The 22,935-nt window shown below is 36.9% G+C and overlaps 1 protein-coding gene across 2 annotated transcripts in view; it reads right to left on the bottom strand.

Moving 5' to 3' along the window:
- Positions 1-22,935, bottom strand: part of CROT (carnitine O-octanoyltransferase) — a 47,607-nt gene that overhangs the window by 18,872 nt on the left and 5,800 nt on the right. For both annotated transcript variants that reach the window (XM_011280362.3, XM_011280363.3), the window contains exons 4-9: positions 21,123-21,247; positions 18,965-19,146; positions 18,671-18,795; positions 8,406-8,514; positions 1,003-1,096; positions 101-226 (exon numbers count right to left, since the gene is read on the bottom strand). In XM_011280362.3, coding sequence (XP_011278664.1) covers positions 101-226; positions 1,003-1,096; positions 8,406-8,514; positions 18,671-18,795; positions 18,965-19,146; positions 21,123-21,247 — 761 coding nt within the window. The remainder of the gene's footprint in view (positions 1-100; positions 227-1,002; positions 1,097-8,405; positions 8,515-18,670; positions 18,796-18,964; positions 19,147-21,122; positions 21,248-22,935) is intronic.

The raw sequence follows: 22,935 nt of genomic DNA, 5'->3' as shown, positions 1-22,935 counted from the left end.
AAGAAACTGCATGTAACAAAAAATCTTTTCATCTTTAATATACACAAGAACCTTCCAGAATAATCTGTGAGAAGAAGTAACAGAACAGATAGTCAAGTACCTGAGAATAATCTTCTGGCGTTACATGTGGACTGCTATCCTCTAGGGAATACACCAGTAAACTGCTTTGAATTTTTTCTAACCTAGTCAAGTTCTCCGGATCAAGACTAATCAAATATTCTCGTGCCTAAGAGACAAAGAAATAATGATTAAATGTTACAAACTAAATATATCCAGAAAATCTAAAAATAGTCTGTTAGGGAAAAGGTTTATTAAGAAAAGCATAAACCTCTACCTGAAAGTAGACAATTCCTATGAAATCTTTCATGAGCCACAATGGTATAGAGCAAAGAGGCAATTACCATTAATTTATATGGAAACAGGTTTGAACGTTCTCCAAAAATAACCTCGCTTTTGCTTTACTGATAACACAGGACACATCTTGTGAAGGGATGCACAAAGTCAGATAAAGCACAGGTGCTCCCAGACACAGATGCCCAGAGCTTGATGGTGAGATTCTGAAGGCAGCTCCAGCGGAATGAGCTTCGTGTGCCACTCTTGCTGCTCAAGGAACGTGCTGTGACACACACTTGCTGACACTATTTTTGCTTTTTGCCTTTTTTCATGAAAGCAAAAATCCTCCTTGGGTTTCTTTCAATGAACAAAACCCAGTACTAATGTAGGTACTTTGTGAGAGTGTAGTGACATAACCAAAACTTTCAAAAAGTGGGAGATACTTGTGCAGTTAATAATGCCCTATTACATATTTCGAAACTGCTAAGGGAATACATGTTAAAAGTCCTCATCACAAGAAAAAAAATTTAATTATGTGAGATTTATTGTGATCATTTTACAGTATATACAAATATCTAATTATGCTGTACATCTGAAACTAATATAATGTTATGTCAATTATACCTCAGTTAAAAAAAAACACACACACACACAACTATAAATTATAACCTTAGCCCATCGGGTTCGCTCCTCACTGGTTAATGCTGGTATCCCAGGTCCATCGGGTTCACTATGGCACTTCTTGTGAATGTATGTCAATTGCCTTAGGGAAGATTAAAGAAAGAATATGTAAAAAAAAAGCACAAGCAGGATCACTAGCTACTTTTAGCCTTTAATAGGTCATATTGTTTATCAGTACTTAAATGTTTTGATGTATTATCCAAAGAAAGGGATTATGATCTCAACAGCAATTTCCCACACCTTATCTCCTTTTTTTTTTTTTTGTTTTTAAAGTGAGTGTGTGGCCTATTAACACAAAAGTATATTTAATAACTTAAGTAATTAAATTTGCTGTTTGGCTGGTATTATTTATACTTTCAAAATGTGCATGTACTTCTGGGGTCTAAGTAAATACCCCTTACAATAGAGAACTTGAAAAATATTCTGTAAATGGTATCACAAATATTATGTACATCTTACCTAACTAAAAACTATGTGCATATATATTTAACAGAAGAATTACTCTATAACCAATTAATATTTGTGTGTAACCTCAAAAATAGAATACGTTGTCAATTTTAAATGTTTTCACATGTTACTAACAATCATTTTATTTTATTTTTTATTTTTTTACTTTTTTTGTATGTGAAGCCTACTCATTTAAACATGTTAGAAATAATCAAGTTTGCAAAAACTTTACAGAGCCAGGCAATACACAGATTTGGCCTATAGGCCTCTGGTTAACATAAGTTACCTATGGGGTATTATCCTCTTTGTCATGGAAAAATGGGGATCCAGAAAGGTTAAAAAATTTTGCCAAGGTCACTTAACAGGTAAGTGTCTAAGAGGAGATTTGAACCTAGAACTGTAGGAGTTCAAAGTTCCAGTCCTTTCCAGCTTCACTGGGAGGCAAAGGGATAATAGTCGTTGCCTGCAGGGGGCCTGTACCAAATCAGAAGAGAAGGGAAAAGTGTCCAGAGAACTTTAATGTAAGTAGAAGCTTCACCCTGTAAAGAAGGTACACACAGAGTTTAACTTGGATGGCCCCTGTTCCTTCATCCTCCAGGCCTGGGTGCCCAGTGTGGTTCTCTTCTCATTCTGGGCCAAGCCTTCTTTGAGTTTTCCTTACAATCATTTTAAAGACTCTATTAAAGAAAAATTTTCACTCCAAAGTACTCTATACTCCCAAACTGATGAGTTTCCTGTATCTTTAAACATTTGACAGGCAAATAACAGGGTTCTTCAATAAAGAAATAGACTTTCATCAATCCAAAATCCAGAGGTTTAGCATAGGCAACAAAAGCAAAAAATTACATCCAACTAAAAGCTTCTGCACAGTTAACATCAAAATTAAAAGGCAACCTACAGAATATGATAAAGTATTTGTAAGCCATGTATCTGACAAGAGGTTAATATTCAAAATATATAAGGAATCCCTACAACTCAATACCAAAAAACCAAATAACCCTAATTTAAAAATGGGTTAAGGAACTAAACAGACTTTTCTTCAAAGACATACAAATGGCCAGCAAGTGCACGACAAGGTACTCAACATGACTACCCATCAGGGAAATATTAATCAAAACCACAATGATACATCACTTCACAGCTATCTGGATGGTTATGAGAAAGTAAGAAATAAGTGTTGGTGAGGATGTGGAGAAAAGAACTCATGTGGACTGTTGGTAGGAATGTCAATTGCTGCAGCCACTATGGAAAAATAGTAAGGAGTTTCCTTGAGAAATTAAAAGCAAAACTACTTTATGACCCAGCAATCCCAGTTCTGAGTGTATATCCAAAAGGAATTGAAGTCAGGACCTTAAGAGACATCTGCACTCCCATGTTCACTGCAGCATTATTCACAACAGCCAAGAGGTGTAAGACACTTAAGTATCCACTGACAGATGAATGGATAAACAAAATGTAACATATATGTACAATGGAGTATCATTCACCCTTAAAAAAGAAGGAAAGGAAATCCTGCCATTGGCAACAACATGGATAAGCCTGGAGTACAATACACTAAGTGAAGTAAGTCAGACACAGGACAAATACTACATAATATCACTTACAGGAGCAAGCTAAAATAGAGTGGCATGGTGGTTTCCTGGACATGGGTAAGGAGGAAGGGGGTGGGGGGGCAGGTAATTAGTCAAAGGACACAAAGTTCCAGCTTTACAAGATGAATATCCTAGAGATCTACTGTAGAGCACAGGGCTTGTAATTAACAATACTGTATTGTATGCTTTAAAAAATTAAGAGGATAGGTTTTATGTTAAGTGTTATCACAAAAAAATTATTAAATAAAGGAGGCAGGCAACTTTTGGAGGTAATGGATAGGTTTATGTTAGATTGTGGTGATGGTTTCATGGGTGTGTACTTATTTCCAAACTCATCAGGATGTACACAAACATGTACAACTTTTCATATGTCAATCACACCTCAATAAAGTTTTTAAAAGTCTGTTCAAAATTTTTTAAATGCTACAGATTTGGTAACTAGGATAACCCCTTTTCCTTTAATTTGGCCATCTATGCATCTGTTTTTTAGCTACACATGCATTGTTTGATATTTAAAAGCACAAAATTTATTGTATTACCAGTATTTACATTTTAGACTCCTACACCTTTCAAAATATTCTATACTTGAGATTTTCTCACAATCTGGTTTCTGCCTTCATTACTTTCCACTTTCATTTACTATAATCCGTTTTTGTCCTCCAATGATTATCGTGAAACTGCATTTCTGAAAGTCACCAACAGTATCCCATAAAACAAATGTAGTAGGTTTATCTCAGTCCTGTTTTCCTGATCACAGAGTATTTAACACCCAGGAGTAAATCTTAAAATTATCTTCTATCTTAGCTTTTGTAGCACTGTTCCACAGCAGTCTCCTTACCTCGCTGTCTGCTCAGTCTATTTCACTGATCATCTGTTCTCTTTTCACCGCCAAATGTTCCCCCAAATCTGTCACTGACCTCTCCTGACGTCTTCTACAAGTTTCTCCTTTGGTAATTTCATCAATTTGTTTAAGAGCTTTAACTGTCTATTACCTTTGTGTAAGAGGCAACCAAATCTCTAACTTCACCCCCACTTTCTCTTAAAATTTCTGGTACCAAATTTCCTAATGCTTGCTGATATCTCTACTTCAGTTTCAGTCAGCATTCCAAACTAGATTTAAAAATCATCTCCCTGTCCCCTTTCCAAATTAAAAGAAAAAAAGCTTATCTTAGAAGAAAACATAGGTATACATCTTTGTGACTTTGTTTTTGTTTTTTAAGGAGGCTCCATGCCCAATGTGGAGCTTCAACTCATGATGCTAGGCTCAAAAGTGAGATGCTCTACCAACTGAGCCTGCCAGGTGCCCCTAAATATTTATGACTTTGGATTAGGCAACGATTTCTCAGATACAACACCAAAAGCGCAAGCAACCAAAGAAGTAGAAAAGTGGACTCTGTAAAAATTAAAACATTTGTGCCACCTAAGAATTTGTGCTTCAGAGGAAGTCAAGAAGAAAATGAGAAGAGAACTCCAGAAAGGGAGAGAAATTTTGCAAATTATGTATCTGGTAAGAGACATACTTAGAATATACAAAGAAGTTTTATAACTCAATAATCACAAGACAATCCAATTAAAAATCAGAAAAGGATTTTAATAGACTTTTCTCCAAGGAAGATATACAAATGGTCAATAAGCACATGAAAAGATGCTCAACAGTACAGAAGAAAAAGAACACTACTGCACCACTGGTGGGAATGAAAACTGGTGCAGCCACTGTGGAAAATAGTATGGAGGTTCCTAAAAAAGTTAAAAATAAAACTACCTAGAATCTAGCAATCACACTACTGAGTACTTACCCAAAGAAGACAAAAACATTAATTCAAAGGGGTACATACACCCCTATGTTTATAGCAGCATTACTTACAATAGCCAAGACATGGAAACAGCCCAAGTGTTCACTGATTGATGAATGGATAAAGATGTGGTATATATATATATACAACTGAAAACTATTCATCCATACAAAAGAATGAAATCTTGCTATTTGCAATGACATGTATGGACCTAAGTGAAATAAGCGAGCGAAAGACAAATACTATATGGTTTCACTCATATGTAGAATTTAAGAACGCAACAAATGAGCAAAAGGGAAAAAAAAAGGGAGAGACAAACCAAGAAACTGACTCCTCACTATAAACAAACTGATGATTACCAGAGGGGAGGTGGGGAGAGGATTGGGTTAAATAGATGATGAGGATTAAGGAATGCACTTGTTATGATGAACACTGGCTGATGTATGGAATTGTTGAATCACTATACTGTATACCTGAAACTAACACAGTTAGGTATGTTAACTAAACTGGAATTAAAATAAAAACTTAAAAAAAAAGTTCTTAGTCATTTTAAAAAAATGCTCAAGATCCCTGTCATTATAAAAAAGCAAAACTAAACCACAATGAGATCCTACGTCACACCTTTTTGGTTATAGCCAAGGTTATAGGATGGCTATAACCAAAAAGACAGATAATAACTAGTGTTGGTGAGGTGAGGATGCTAAGAAATTAGAACCCTCATTTACTGCTGAAGTGAATGTAAAATGGTGCAGTCATTTTAGAAAACAGTTTGGCATTCCCTCTACTAGTTAAACAGAGCTACGGCCTAGCAATTCCCTCCTATTTATGTACCCAAAAGAAACGAAAATACATATTCACACAAAAGTCTGATGTTCAGGACAGTATTATTCATAATGTCCATTAAGTGATGAATATTTACATAAAATGTGGCATATCCACAGAATGGAATATTCAGCCATTAAAAAGAATAAAGTAATAAAGCATGCTACAACACAGATGAGCCTTGAAAACATCATGCTAAGTAAAAGAAGCCAGTCACAAAAGACCATATATTTTAAGATTCCATTTGTATGAAATGTCCAGAATAAGCAAATATATAGACACAAAAAGTCCATTGGTGGTTATGCCAGGCTAATGGGATTAGAGTGTTTGGGAGATATGGGTAGTGTCTACTAATGGATGGGGTGAAAGCTGGGGAGCAATAGGGCTTTACTGCTTATGGGTCCAGGGTTACTTTTGGAGGTAACAAAATGTTCTAAAATTGATTGTAGAGATGATTGCACAATTCTGTGAATATTCTAAAACATGCCAAATTTCACCCTTTATTTTTTTAAGTAGCTTCACACCCAACACAGAGCCCAATGTGGGGCCTGAACCCATGACCCTGAGATTACGACCTGAGCTGAGATCAAGAGTCGGACACTCAACCAAGTAAGCCACCCAGGCACCCCAAGAATTGCACACTTTAAATGGGTGAAAGGTATGGTGTGTGAATTATATTTCAATAAAGTAGTTATTAAAAACAAGAAAAAAAATGAAATGGTTCCTCCTCCTCTGCTGCCTCCTTCTGTTATAATAGTACTTGCCTACTCAACTATGTTTAAAAATTTCAGTCCTATTTAATACCTTCTTTTCTTTCTAAGCCCAATCACCAACTCTTACTAATTTTATCTCCAATGATATTCTAATAGTGTTGTATGGTGACGATTGGTAGTTACACTTCTGGTAAGTATAATATAACACAGGAAAAAGTTGAATCGCTATGTTACGCACTTAAAACTGATCTAGGGGCGCCTGGGTGGCTCAGTCGGTTGAGCGTCCGACTTCAGCTCAGGTCATGATCTCACTCTGAGTTCGAGCCCCACATCTGGCTCTGAGCTGTCAGCACAGCTGAGATACCTGGAGCCCGCTTCACATTCTGTGTCTCCCCCTCTCTCTGCCCCTCCCCTGCTCATGCTCTGTCTCAAAAATAAATAAAAACATTTAAAAAAAAATTAAAAATTTAACTTATCTAACACTGTGTGCCAACTTCCCTAATAGAAAAACTAGGGGCGCCTGGGTGGCGCAGTCAGTTGAGCGTCCGACTTCAGCCAGGTCACGATCTCGCGGTCCGTGAGTTCGAGCCCCGCGTCGGGCTCTGGGCTGATGGCTCAGAGCCTGGAGCCTGTTTCCGATTCTGTGTCTCCCTCTCTCTCTGCCCCTCCCCCGTTCATGCTCTGTCTCTCTCTATCCCAAAAATAAATAAACGTTGAAAAAAAATTCAAAAAAAAAAAAAAAAGATACTTTAATAGGGTATAAACATCTTCTATTCTGTGGATTTCAACACATAAACACAACAAAAGGCTCACATCCAAAAAGTATAAAGAACTCCTCCCACATAGTCATATATGTATGAAAGTGCTAATTAGTATAACTATTTTCGAAAACCGCATTATGTACTGAATTTCAATGTTCACATACCCTATGACTCAACAAGTCCTTTCCTAAGTGTAATCAGAAAGAAAACGTACAAGGATTCTCACAGCATCATTTTTTGTTCTAGTAAAAACCGTAAGCCTAAATAATTACCCTTGAAAAGAAGAGAAAGCACGGTAACTGACAAGTGGTATGAAGGAAATTTCTAAAATACTGGAAATATTCTATTATCTTGACCCGGTGGTGGTTACATGAGTATGTAGCTGTATATTTCTGTGTGCACTTTTGTACATGTTTGTAATACTTAATAAAAAAATTTTAAAGATATATATAGATACATACAACTCAACATTTATAAGACAATCTAGGAAGATTTGAACAAATGATTGTATATTAATGATATTAAAGAATTCTTCATTTTCTAAAAGAAGCAAGTCATTAGGTGTGATAATGGTACTGCATGTGTATGATTTTAAGAGTCCTTATCTTTTAAAGGTACATACTAAAATATTTTAGTGGAAACATTATGTCTTGAGATTTTCTTTATAATAATCCATAGGAGACTGAGGGGAGGAGAAAAGGCGAGTTGATACAAGGCTATGAATTCATAATTATTGAAGCTAGGAGATGATAACTGTTGAAGCTGGGGTATGAGAACATGGAAGAGCTTCATTATACAGTTCCCTCAAAATTTTGAAATTTTCCATACTATACTTTGAAAATATAAACACACAAAATACTATACGTACATACTACGGGTACATACTATTTATATGCATTTAAATACATACTAGATATAAACTACATTCTTTTTTATAAGTCTTTATGTGCATATAAATTCACTAGAACGGATACAGAAGGACAGAACACACCAAACTAGTTAATGGTGATAAATTCTGGGGCAAGAAATGGAATTGATAATATTCTGAATGTTTTCTTTTTCTCCAAGTAGAATAGATTCATATACATCTAGTAAAGTTAAAAATGAAAGCTAAAAATAATAAATTTGCAAAAATCAGCATATACAGAATTATTTCTTTTTAGCTTACTGTCCCTTTATACAAAGGCAATTGTCAACAAAATTTATTTTTTTAACTCAAGCAAAAACTTAACACCTCAAGACTCAAGAAAGTAGTTTAAAAACCTGTGAATCTCTGGTGGGGTCATCAAACATCCTTCATGCATTACATCAAAGACAAAGACTCGGCCTCGACAAAGCACCGTAATGTGAGTTGGGGAACGCCCTTCGCTCTCTGGAAAAAGAAACAGGAAATCCAAACTCAATCTCCCAAAGTTAAACAAGAGTAAAACTGCTTATTTACATCCAAAAGAAGAAAATAATCCTTGCTCCAATACTTGATAATATATTCATATATTCATCAAAAATATATGAACAATAAGGTGATGGACTTTCAATTATGATATAAATATACACTCTTGAAATCTGTCCATGTGAAACAGCCAAAAACCCATGGAGTTTCAAATATTTGTACACCTTGAGACTTATATAATCCCAAACTCCTGCAGGGCTTTCTAATTTATTCATGGATAGAAATGACAAAGGGAAAAGGGCAGCAAGAAATCCTGTAGAAGAGCTATGAGAATTAGTTTCTCCTAGAATTTATTTCAATGTTGACTGCTTATCAGATAATTTAATTGCAGTAATATCTAGCTATGATTTCTAAATAAAATAGTTTTCAGTTGAAAAAGGGCACTGTTTGAGTGGCAAGGAGAATGCTTTTTGCCAAATCTAGTTTTACTTAAGGCTCTAATCACACCTGGCAAACCACTGATAATTGATTCTATGATTCTTTGGGCACACTTTAACTCTCCAAGAACTGTATGTTTGCTTTAAATCTCAGAATATTCTGATTTAGCCTCACTTTTCTATTACCATTGCCTTTGACAAAGGTCTTCCTATATGGTCACTGTTCCTTTCCTCTAAGAAAAAAGACAGAAAATACATATACTGCCAATGGAAGGAAATGTACTGATTGATATGTACAATTAACTGTGGTAAATGCTTTACACACATTATCTCATGAAACCCATCAACTATGAGGAAAGATCATCTCCTCATAGCACTGTTTTTTTCTCTTATATCCTATTTCTTCCAGTTCTAGGAGGTAAAGTATGTATTTTCATTGTCTTTCATGGCTACTTCCAATACATTTCTTCTCTCTTCTCCTTCAAAAACCTCCTCATCTTTTTACATTTAATACTATTACATTTTATTGTTGCCATTTACTGACCACCCCCTATTCAAAATTTAGGACTGGAAAAGAAAAAAGAAAATAAGCCTGATGGCAAATTCATCAACAAATGTCGGGAGGGTGACAGGACAGGAGGGTACTACTTCAAGATGGGCCTAAGTGGGGATATTTTAGCAGAGACCTAAACAAACTTAGGAGTGAGCATGGAAATATCTGCAAGAAGAGAATCTTAAGCAGAGGAAACAGCAAGTGCAAAGGCATTAGGACAAAATGAGATAGTTTGCTTTATTTTTTAAAAAAAAAAAATTTTTTTAACGTTTTTATTTATTTTTGAGACAGAGAGAGACAGAGCATGAATGGGGGAGGGGCAGAGAGAGAAGGAGACACAGAATCGCAAGCAGGCTCCAGGCTCTGAGCCATCAGCCCAGAGCCCGACGCAGGGCTCGAACTCATGGACCGTGAGATCGTGACCTGAGCTGAAGTCGGACGCTTAACCGACTGATGCACCCAGGTGCCCCGAGATAGTTTGCTTTAAAAAAAAAAAAAAAAAAAAGTCAGTATAGCTGCAGCAGAGAGAGAAAAGGGTAGAATGGTAGCCAGGATCAGGGCCAGGTTACATTGGCCTCAGAAAGCACTTCCAATTTTAAATATTATGAAAAGGAAGCCTATGGAGGGTTTTAAGTAAGACAGCAATAATGTGACCTCATTAGTACTTGAAAAAGGTCACTCAGGCTACTCTATGAAGAGGAGATCATAACAATGAAGAGAACATACAGCAAGATCAGTTGAGAGATAACTAAAGTGATCTAGGTGACAAGGATCTATGTGAAAGGTGATGGTGGCTTTGAATGAGGTGTGACACTTGAAGCAGACAAGAGGTCAATTTTTTTTCTTTCCAGATGAGCGATACTACAGATTAGAACAATCCAGTAAAGAGGGAAAACTGACAACGCGGCAAAGAGAAGATAAGTCAGCAGCAAGGTCCTTGATTACACAAGAGGTGGGGCCCAGTGTACCATACAGAAGGTTGTCTTTATGAGACAAAGCAGTTCATCCATTTAAACAAGGGAAGGCAGAACGTACAATAATGTATTGTGAGGGGGTTGGAGGATGGACAAGTATTTGAACGAGTAGGTTTTCTATGACTGCTGTAACAAATTACCACTAACAACACAAATGGATTATCTTACAGGTATGGGAAACAGAAGTTTCAAACTTGTCTTACTAGTCTAAGATGAAGGTCAGCACGTCTGTGTTCCTTCTGGAGGCTCTAGGGGAGAATCAGTTTCCTTTGCTTTTCCAGCTTCTAGAGACTGCCCACACTCTTGCCCTTAGGACTCTCCTCCATTTTCACAACCATCAAAGGAGGATCATGACTTTCTCATCCTGCCATCAATTGGGTTCTCTTCTGCCTCTTTCTTTACTTCTAAGAATTCTTGTGATTATTTTGTGTCCACATGAATATTCCAGAATAATCTTCCCATGTCTAGTCAACTGATTAACAAACTTAACTTCATTTGTGACCTAAATTCCCCTTTACTATGTAACCTAAAACATCTGACAGGCTCCAAGGATTAGGAAGCAAACATCTCTGGGGGGCTGAGGAGCATTATTCTGCCTAACAGATAGGTTGGTAAATTTTGTGATGGAAAGACTGCTTTACATTTATTGAGAATAAGAGTTTATTGGCTGAGAATAAAGAAAAGCATGAGAAAGTCTTTCTGGAAGAGAGAGAATAACCTGACAAAAATATATGGCAAGATCGGGGCACCTGGGTGGCTCAGTTGGTTAAGCATCTGACTTTGGTTCAAGTCATGATCTCACAGTTTGTGGGTTCGAGCCCCGCATCGGGCTCTGTGCTGACAGCCTGGAGCCTGCTTCTAATTCTGTGTCTCCCTCTCTCTCTGCCCCTTCCCCATCATGCTTTGTTTCTCTCTCTCTCTCAAAAATAAACAAACATTAAAAAATATATATATATGGCAAGGTATGCTGTGGGTCCATTTGAGGTTTAACTGAGAAAATTAAGTGAGGTTTTCTCAAGCCAAGGAAATTGCTATGGTAATATGTAGAGGTAACAGAGATTATAATTAAACAGTGATGAGGGGTGGGTGGAGTGGGGAAGGGGGGGTGGGCAAAGATTTGAATGTGTATGCAAAGGAGTGATTACAGTGGAGGTAGCAGGAATGGAACTGTGAAGAACTGTAGAATAACTGCATTTAAGTCACAATGTGATCAAAGAAACAGCTAAGGTAGACTCCCAAAGGAAGGGAGTTGTGAAGACAAGGTGGAGATCAGAGTGAGATGCTTATAATTACCATGCAGCATCGAAATTGGAGATGGGGTTTTTGATAACAAGGTCTAGGGCATGACCACAGGAGTGTGTGGCTCCTTGAGAAGGAATGGAGGTGCAGATTACTAGAGGAACAAAGTGAAGGAAAGCAGAAGTCACGGATTATCAACAATTGGAAGTTCAAGTCATCAAGGATGTGACTGAGGTAGTAATGGAAAGAAATGCAGGGAGCCTGGTGCTATACCAATCAATGAACAAAGGGGAATGGTCAAAAACAAAGTCACGGCAATCATGACAAGCTCTGGGGATCTCACCTGATAGCTTTCCTTTTTTTCAGAGCTCAAACTGTAAGGAAGAAGGGAAAGTGGAAAGATAACAGGAGATAAAGAGCATACAACATCTCCTACCTTTCTTCTAGTACCAAAGTATGAGAGAAAATATACCCACTTGAGATGGTTATAGGGAATGCAGTAAGCTCAAAGAATAACCAGGTTCAGTAACAGAACCCTTCAAAGTAAACAGGAACTTTCAGAGAAAAGGCTGAAGATATAAAGGATTTTGCTGACTGTGTGCTTCAGGAAGTACAGAAGAGTCTGGAAAAGGAAAGGAGAGTGGGTCACAGTAGTAAGGAACGTAGATCAAATTAGGCTATGCACAAATCCACAAATCCAGAGGACAGGCTATGATCTGAGAAGTCTGAACCTTTAGGCAAAATGAGGTAAAAAGCATGACGGAATTAGTGTTAATGGTCTCTCAAGGAGGAAGTAAAAATAAAAATAGTTCTAACTATTGCCTCCTTATTGAAACCATCCTTTGAGCCACAGCAGCTTACAGGCTGCCTCCACATACATCATTTCTTCAATTTTCTCTGTCTCCAAGATGGATTCCATGACCCATTTTAATTTCTCTCTTCCAAAACACTTAAATCTTCCACTTTCTCTTTCTGCACCTGCTTGATTGTTGCAGAAAAAAAAGAAAAGAATATATCATCTAATTTTAAATTCGTAAACACCATTTCAAATGGGCACTCAACACTGATCAGCTACCTTACATTTCCATAGCAAATGTGCTTCTCCCACTTTCCAAAAATGACTAGTATTTCACACCATCTCCTTTCTCCTCAAATCTTCTACCCCAGGTGATGACCTCAGTTCTCATTTCACCAACGAAAACACAAGGAATTCATAGGACCTCCTCATCTTCCCACAACAAAATTGGTCAATTATGTCTGCATTTAGATGCACACTTTCTGCATTCCCTCTCATCATTGCTCTTGTCAAAGACCAACTCCTCCACCATTTCTACTTTTTTGACCCTCTCAGCTCTTATCTTTTCAAAGACTCTGGCTGTTTATTCTTACCCCTGTAAGATTATTGTTCTTTCTCTCCTATGTCAATCTCATGATGTAATAGCACTCATTTTTATTTAAATTTTAGCTAGCCAACATCTAGTGCAGTATTGGTTTCAGCAGAATTCAGTGATTCATCGCTCACATACAACTCCCAGTCCTCATTAATACCCTCCTTAATACCCATCACCAATCTAAGCCCATCTCCCACCCACCTCCCTCCATCAGCCTCAGTTTGTTCCTCTATCATTAAGAGTCTCCTGTGGTGTTTTCCTCTCTCCCTCTTTCCAACCCCCTCTTCTCATATGTTGATGTTTGGTTTCTTAAATTCCACATAAGAGCGAAATCATATGGTTTCTCTAATTGAGTTATTTTGCTTAGCCTAATACATTCTAGTTTCATCCATGTCATTTCAAATGGCAAGATTTCATTCTTTTTGATGGCTAATATTCCGTTGTGTGGGTGTGTGTATACATATGTGTATATGCATATACACATATATATGCATACACACATAGTTTGACTATTGTGGATAATGCTGCTATAAACACTGGGGTCTGTGGACCCTTCTGAATCTGCACTTTTGTATCCTTTGGGTAAATACCTAATAGTCCAATTGCTAGATTATAGGGTAGTTCTATTATTAGTTTTTTGAGGAACCTACATACTGTTCTCCAGAGCGGCTGCACCAGTTTATATTCCCACTCACAGTTCAAGAGGTTTCCCCTTTCTCTGCATCCTTGTCAATGCCTGTTGTTTCTTGTGTTGTTAATTTTAGCCATTCTGACAGGTATGAGGTGGTTATCTCATTGTGGTTTTGATGTGTAGTTCCCTGATGAGTGATGTTGAGTATCTTTTTATGTGTCTGTTAGCCATTTGGATGTCTTCTTTGGAAAAGTGTCTATTCATGTCTTCTGCCCATTTCTTCAGTGAATTGTTTTTTGGGTGTTGAGTTTGGCAAGTTCTTTATAGACTTTATCTGATACGTCATTTGCAAATATCTTCTCCTATTCCATAAGTTACCTTTTAGTTTTGATTGCTTCCTTCACTGTACAGAAGCTTTTCATCTTGATGATAACAGTTCACATTTGCTTTTTTTCCTCTTGCCTCCAGCAACGTGTCTAGTAAGAAGTTGCTGTTGCCAAGGTCAAAGAGGTTGCTACCTGTGATCTCCTCTAGGATTTTGATGGTTTCATGTCTCATATTTAGGTCTTTCATCCTTTTGGAATTTACTTTTGTGTATGATGTAAGAAAGTGGTCTAAGCTTCATTCTTCCACATGTCACTGTCCAGTTTTCCCAACACCATTTGTTGAAGGGACTTTTTTCCATTGGATATTCTTTCCTTGCTTTGTTGAAGAGGAGTTGACCATGTAGTTGTGGGTCCATTTCTGGGTTTTCTATTCTGTTCCATTGATCTTTGTGTCTCTTTTTGTGCCAGTAACAATAGTGTCTTGATGACTACAGCTTTGTAATATAGCTTGAAATCAGAATTATGATGCCTCCAGTCTTTTTTAGGATTGCTTGGACAATTCGGGGTCTTTTGTGGTTCCGTACACATTTTAGGATTGATTGTTCTAGCTCTGCAAAAAATGCTAGTGGTATTTTGATTGGGATTGCGTTCAATGTATAGATCGCTTTGGGTAGTATAGACATTTTAACAATGTTTTGTTCTTCAATGACCATGGAATGCTTTTCCATTTCTTGGTGTGCTCTTCAATTTCTTTCCCAAGTGTTCAATAGTTTTCAGAGTACTTCTTTAGTTAGGTTTATTCCTAGGTATCTTATTGTTTTTTGATGTAATTGCAAATGGGATCAATTCCTTGATTTCTTTTTCTGCTACTTTGTTACTGGTGTATAGGAATGCAACAGATTTCTGCATGTTGATTTTATATCCTATGATTGTGCTGAATTCATGTATTAGTTCTAACAATTTTTTGGTGGCATCTGGTGAGTTTTCTACATACAGTACCATGTCATCTGCAAATAGCGGAAGTTTGACTTCTTCCTTGCCAATTTGGATGCCTTTTATTTCTCTTTGTTATATAACAGTACCCATTTAAAAAAATAAAGTATCTCCCACTGTACATCAAAACTTCTTCCGTAAGGATTATTTCCAAATGTTGTCACTACTTACTCGGCTTCCTTTCATCTTCTCCAGTTAAGCTCCCTTCCCCAACTTCCACTAAGACTGCTCTTGTCGAGGGCAGCCGGTCCATGTCATGTTGACAAATAATTTGGTTACTTTTAAATTTTATCTCAGTTGACCTTTGGAGCATTCAGTACAACACTTCCTCCTCTTGGCTTCCGGGAGACCACTGTCCTTGCTTCCTTCCCACTTTAGTCTCTTTTGCTGTGTTCGACTCTTCAGACCACCAAATACCATATTTAATTGTGCTAAGCATCATTATTTGTTCACTTGATAATCTTCCTCTATATGTGTTACAAAAGCTACTATTAGGGCTTTAAAATGTTTTCTGTGCCTGCGAATGGTGATTCCTAAATCTCTTGGTGCAGCACTGAAACTGCTCCCCCAGTCCAAACTTTGCATCCAACTATCTACTTGCATTTCCACTTGAGATGTCTAAAAGGCATCTTAAACTCAACAGAGCCTAAGGGACCTCTTAATTTCCTCCCTGAATATTTCGTCCCAATTTTTCCCACCTCATCAACCAACACACCTATCTACCCCATTTCTTAAGCCAAATACCTTGAAGTCATCTGATTCCCCTTTTTTTTCTTACATCTCATAACCAACCTATGAATAATTCTGCTAAACCCAAAACCAAAATATATCCAGAATCTAAGAACTTTTTAGCAGTTCCATATTATTACACTAGTACAAGTCATTATTGTAGCTCACTAGAACTACTAAGACTATTTTCTAACTGATCTCCCTGCTTCTACCACTGTCTGTTTCCTAAAAATCTTAATATTCAAACAGCAGGTACAATCATCTTTTCAAAACATAAACCTGATCACATCACTTTCCTCCTCAAAACTCACTAATACTATCTTATTCACATTTTAAATAAAATCCAAATCCACGAGTTGGCTTCCAAATTACCATGTGATCCAGCCTCTAGTCACCACTCCAGTCGGCCACCTCCCCGTGGCCTCGTGTGCTCCATCCATATTCTCCTTCAAACATGCCAAATTTATTCATGCCCAGGGGATTTCTTCCCTCAACACAAAAACAATATGAACCAATCAAAAATAAAAAGACAAAAAACTGCTGGAACATTTTATTCATATCCTCAGAGATGCTTTCCCTGACTACCTAAACAGCCACCTACTTACCCATTATTTGAATCCTCTATACAGAATTTATCACCAACTCTGTTATTTGTTTACTTATTACCTCAGCTTTATCACTAACTATACCTCTTCGCATGGCTGTAAGTATAAGAATATAGTTTATGATAGCTTGAAGGACTGTATTAAGAGGCACATTGTTAAATTAATGACTGCATTTTACATGCCCAAACACCATAAAATGCCTAGGAATAAACCTAACCAAAGAGGTAAAAGACCTGTATGCTGAAAACTATTCAAAGCTTATGAAAGAAATTGAAGACAACACTAAGAAATCAAAGAACATTTCATGCTCATAGATTAGAAGAATATTGTTAAAATGTGGAAACTACCCAAAGCAATCTACACACTCAATGCAATCCTTATCAAAATAGCACCAGCATTCTTCACAGAGTTAAAATAATCCTAAAATTTCTATGGAACCACAAAAGACCCCAAATAGCCAAAGTAATGTTGAAAAAGAAAACCAGGGGCGCCTGGGTGGCGCAGTCGGTTAAGCGTCCGGCTTCAGCCAGGTCACGATCTCGTGGTCCCTGAGTTCGAGCCCCGAGTCAGGCTCTGGGCTGATGGCTCAGAGCCTGGAGCCTGTTTCCGATTCTGTGTCTCCCTCTCTCTCTGCCCCTCCCCCATTCATGCTCTGTCTCTCTCTGTCCCAAAAATAAATATTGAAAAAAAAAAAAAATTAAAAAAAAAAAGAAAAAGAAAACCAAAGCTGGAAGCATCACAATCCCACACTTTAACTCGCAATACATGCTGTACCTTAAAGGATTATTTTATCTATCTTAGTACATACCTATGAAATAGTAAAGCTTGAACTTGAAAACCAGGTTGATTGATATGCGTTATCGGTTAAGAACTCAAATTTCTTTCTTTGCTATGGCTATTCCATTTTCTCCCGTTCATTTTTTCCATTCATGTTTGGGCATTAAACTTTATGCCCTAAGTAACCAGGTTTTTCACTTGCAACATCAAGATAAATGTGTGTGGGCCTGAGGACATTAAATATCTCAAGCATCTAATGAGGTTTACAAAGAGGAGTTTATGAAAGTAAACTCATATTCCTCACACTACAAGCAAAACTGGCAAAGAAATTTTACTTTTAAACAAAATTTCAGGTAAGAAAAATATCCTTTCATAGTTACATTCTGCAGTAACTATAAACTATGTTATTAAATTTATAAAAAAGAAAAAGATCCTGGAATAACCAAAAACAAGCAGTTACTACAATAGAATTTTCCATTTTGAGATATGCTAGCACACCAAGCAGAATTTACCATTAAGCAGACAGTAAAAACAAAAACTTTGGTGAGTCAATCTCAACTCATATGCCTTCAAGAAGACTGACACAAGGCTCTCACCTCAAAAGGCTGGGAGTGGAAGGAAGGGCATACTCACAGAGAAATGGGGCATAATAACCATATATAAGCAAACACTCAAAAAGAAAATTCAAGTAAGAGGGTAGAGACAGAAAGATCCAAATCATATGCTCCAGATTTCCTAATATTCTAATTGATAATGTTCTTTAAAATTTAAATACTCGGGGCGCCTGGGTGGCACAGTCGGTTAAGCGTCCGACTTCAGCCAGGTCACGATCTTGCGATCTTGCGGTCTGTGAGTTCGAGCCCCGCGTCAGGCTCTGGGCTGATGGCTCAGAGCCTGGAGCCTGTTTCCGATTCTGTGTCTCCCTCTCTCTCTGCCCCTCCCCTGTTCATGCTCTGTCTCTCTCTGTCCCAAAAATAAATAAACGTTGAAAAATAAATAAATAAATAAAATAAAATAAAATAAAATAAAATAAAATAAAATAAAATAAAATAAAATAAAATAAAATAAAATTTAAATACTCAAATGATGCAACATAAGCACCAGCTTTTATATAGAACAATGTAAGACACATTTTATAAAATCCATTCCCAGGGCATCTGGGTGGCTCAGTTGGTTTAACATCCAACTCTTGATTTCAGCTCAGGTCATGATCTCACAATTGGTGAGTTCACACCCCATGTCGAGCTCTGGGCTGGCAGCAAGAAGCCGGCTTGGGATGCTCTCTATCCCCTCCCTCTGTGCCCCTCTCTCTCTCAAAATAAATAAGCATTAAAAAAAAAAAATCCATTCCCATAAATTACTTACAACTAAAAGGTTCACAGAAAGCCTCAAATTAGTCATCCATGCATCACAGTAGAAACCACAGCACAACTATCCAAATCCTAATGACTTAACCAAAAAACTACCCATGTTTTCTACTTACCAGTCCTAAAATAATTCATAATTGAATCTCTAGTAATCCCTGGAATCTTGCATGTGGAAAACACCATTCGGAATTGATCCATATCTAGAGGATTATTTCCAACTTTATGAACAGGCACTTTTTCCCTATTAAAACAAACAAAAAAAAGTATTTTGGTCAACAAGTCTTTATAACACTTGTAAAACAAGTAGTCACAACTATAGTATCCTTGAATAACTAAAATACAGCTTCTCAACATTTTGCCACCTAAAACTGTAGGTAAACCTGTTACTAAATTCACATAACTGTCCTTACTTTCTTAATAGCTGCCAGTAGTTCAAGTTATGCCAAAGATTTATACTTCCTCTTTCCAACTGAGTGCCTTCCTTTGGAGGCCAGTAGTGTTCAATATAAGGTGCAGGACCAGCAAAATTGACATTCAGTTGTGACGGTAAACGAGCATCCAGATAGGCAACATTCAGCCACCATTCTTCCAGCTAAAAGAAATTAAGAACTTCAGCCTAATGCAATTGGATATACTTGAATGTATAACTGCTGCCAAAGAAAACCAAAAAAACAAAAGCTGTATTTGTTCTTTTCTCTTTACTCTTTAACACTTAAAAACACATTTACTTACCCACATCAAACTGTACACGGACAATGGACTTTAAGTCAATTTTACCTCAGTAAGCTCTTTTTAAAAAAATGATAAATTAAAAAATAAAGACACACTTTCTTGTTTTAAATTATCACAGATATTGAAAAATGGTATTATGATCATTTCTTTCTTCTGGAACTATAGGATCTTAATTATAATTACATTACCAAAAACAGGCAACAAGAAAGCACTGAAAAGGCACCTTCAGATAGATCATACTGAAGTCAGAACACCAAAGTCCTTAGGTGAGTTTTCCCAGAGTACTTTGGGTATAATAAATATTTAACAAATCCTCACTTAATTATAACAACTCGTAAGACATTTGCAATTTTCCTTTTCCAAGCAAAAACTGCAGTGCTAAATCAGAAATATGAAACCTTTTCAGTACACATAAAACTAATTTAGAATTTTCAGTGCTTTCTGTGTCCTTCTTTTATAATATGCAACTAAATTTCAGGCACGTATGCAGATCTCATCAAATTATCTGGAGTTATTTTTAAGAAATGGATGTTATAGGGGCGCCTGGGTGGCACAGTCGGTTAAGCGTCCGACTTCAGCCAGGTCACGATCTCACGGTCCGTGAGTTCGAGCCCCGTGTCGGGCTCTGGGCTGATGACTCAGAGCCTGGAGCCTGTTTCCGATTCTGTGTCTCCCTCTCTCTCTGCCCCTCCCCCGTTCATGCTCTGTCTCTCTCTGTCCCAAAAATAAATAAACGTTGAAAAAAAAAAATTAAAAAAAAAAAAAAGAAAAAGAAATGGATGTTATAAACTATAATCATTCAGAAAAGAAAGTAACCAAAAAGGATACAGACTTCTTATCTTACCCTGATTCAATTAAAATTGCTCAAGTCTCAAGACTGCGAAGAAAGAAATCTCAAAGTATAAAATTCTATTACTCCTTCATAGTTATCAATGACTAATGGAAAGATCAACTTGCTTTTTATTTCTAAAGCTTAAATACAGTTACAATCATTATTTCTAGATTAAGGCAATTTTTTTTTAATGTTTATGAGAGAGAGAGCACGAGTCATTGAGGGGCAGAAAGAGAGAGAGCCACAGAATTTGAAGCAGGCTTCAGGTTCTCAGCTGTCAGCACAAAGCCCAATACAGGGCTCAAATCCACAAATTGCGAGATCACGACCTGAGCCAAAGCCAGAAGCTTAACTGACTGAACCACCCAGGCACCCTGGCAATTTTTTTTAATTACGAAAACCTAACCTCTGGTTCACACTACAGAAGTAGAGTAGTTAAGCTGAAGAAGCCCAAGATTCCTTAAAGAAAATTATGCACTGCCTCAGTAATGACTGTATCAACATCTCCCCCTCAATCTATCCAATTCCAACATATAATACTCAAAACCATTCTCCACTCCAACTTTGTAATGGCCCTTTCTCTCCCATGCAATGTTTAAGTATTTGTATGCCACCCATGTGGCATGTCTATTTTTTTCAGGCTAGGATTACCTGAACAAAATGTTTCTCTCAAAGCAGGGTATGCAGATCACCTCCACCAGGACCACATGGAAAGTTAAAATAAGGACTTCTGGGCCCCCATTCCAGAGATACTGAATCAGAATCACTGGTCCCAGGAAGTCTGCATTTTAACAAGTTCTCCATGTGGTAAAAGAAAAGTTCACACACAACACTTAAAACTCCCTAGAGTTAAACAATTCCCTCATTCTTCTGGATGATTACAACAACGACTGCAAGGATATTTACACTAATAATTTTAAATTGAAAGCTATTTAAATAAAACATTTTTACTTTTCATTCAAGCATCATCAATTTTCTAATTATAAGTACAATAACACAAATACCCAATTTCTTTTTCCTTTTGCCCTTTCAAGTAATTTCTGGTGCAATTTTCTTCCAATACCATCTTGAAATTTTTGGACAATTTCTTCAGTTTTTTTATATTCTTCTTTATTTGCAAATGGCTTTACTATAAAGATAAAATATGCATTAAAATACTTAGACATCAAGTACCATAAACTCACATTACATAAATCTTGAGACTTAATTATGTAAAACAATTATAAATACATTAATTATCACAGCAGTCCAATAAATTATGCCAGAGTTTACAACATAAAAATAGCTGAAAAGCAACAATGCAAAACGAGGTGAAAAATAAAACAGTGGATACTGGTATTCTGATAACCTTTTTCTGAAAAATTATTTTAAAATTATTCTGGATGATGAGAATTAAAAAGATAAAGATAGAACTATCATCTAGCTATTAGTCCAACAGAAAAGTTAATCCTGTTTAGCCATGAATAAGAGAAATTAAAATTTATTTCCACTAATGTTCAAGCAGAGCCTTGAACATCATGTATATAAGTGCAATATGTACGTAAATTTAAGTGTAAACCCTGCCTCCAGCCCAGAGCCAGAGCCAAAAACAGTTTCCTTCCAAACTGTTCCAAACTGTGTGTACACACACACACAAAACAAAAACAAATAAAATACAGGATTTTAGTCCATGAAAATGAAAACCAATTGTTCTGAAAATCTGCTACCGAGAAAAGCAAATTATCAATCAAAGGACATTAATATCTGCCTTTTTTATGATTCTGTCTCTTCCAAGTACTATCTTAAAGTCAATTTAAACAGCTGTATTTAGAAACAGTCCAAGTGAAATGTATAATCAAAAACAGTGAATAATCATTAAAATTTTTACAAAAGAAACTTGAATTCCCAGATAAAAGTACCTGAGGAAAAAGAGAAAAGAAGAAATTTAAAGAACATCAAGGGCTTTCAGTTCAAGAAAGTAAACCAAATGCATACATTTATCTCCAAACCTCCTAGAATTCAGTAAAATCACAGTAATTAAAAAGGCAAAAACCTATAAGGACCAAGAATATGGAAGGAGAGGACAGCAGACCAGTTAAGCTAACATTTTACAAATTAGAAAACACATGAGAAAATGGGGACTTTTAGAATGGAGAAAGCCTATCTAAAGCCTAGACAGCGGAAGGGAGGAAGATACAAGGTGCAAGTCAATTCCTGCAGTAGAATCCCAGAAAGGTTCAAGAATTCTAGGCAAATGGACTTTAAAAGGGGGGGCAAAAAGTGGCTGAAAACAGGTCTCCTGCAGATCTTTCTCCACTCTAGAAAACCAGGCAACTTCCTACCAACGCCAGCAGAAATCTAGAGGTTTATTCTTAGGAAAAATTGACAAGCAGAATACATGGCTTCTAAGTCATATTGAAAAAAAGAGATTATGATGAAAGGGTACACCCAGAACAATGACCCCTCCAGCCTCCTTCCCCTACTTAGTTCCCAAAACACTAGAAATCAGGCTCATGCCTTCCAAACAAAAGAGGACTCTTTGGGGAAACAGATCAGTCCAAGAAAAATTATTACTTAGATCTGGGCATGGTCCCAATGGAACTGCTAGATCTCTGCAACAAGAGTCACTAGAAGGCCCACTGGTCACCAAATCCCTACCCACACCTATAGAGCTTTCAATCGGCTTTTTAGGGTCTAACTCTAAAATATGAAGACTACAGATTTTCTGATATTTGAGGAAAGCCTTTCACATGACAGTCAAAGGCAGAATAAGCAAAAATAGGATTGGTGGTCCCAAACAATAAACAGACCCTTTCCCAGGAAGGTAAAGGCACTAAT

The sequence above is a fragment of the Felis catus genome, chromosome A2, assembly GCF_018350175.1.
Source record: "Felis catus isolate Fca126 chromosome A2, F.catus_Fca126_mat1.0, whole genome shotgun sequence".
In the NCBI taxonomy this organism is placed as follows: domain Eukaryota; kingdom Metazoa; phylum Chordata; class Mammalia; order Carnivora; family Felidae; genus Felis; species Felis catus.
Note: the sequence above shows the minus strand (reverse complement) of the source record. Positions and strands in the feature narration are given on the sequence as shown.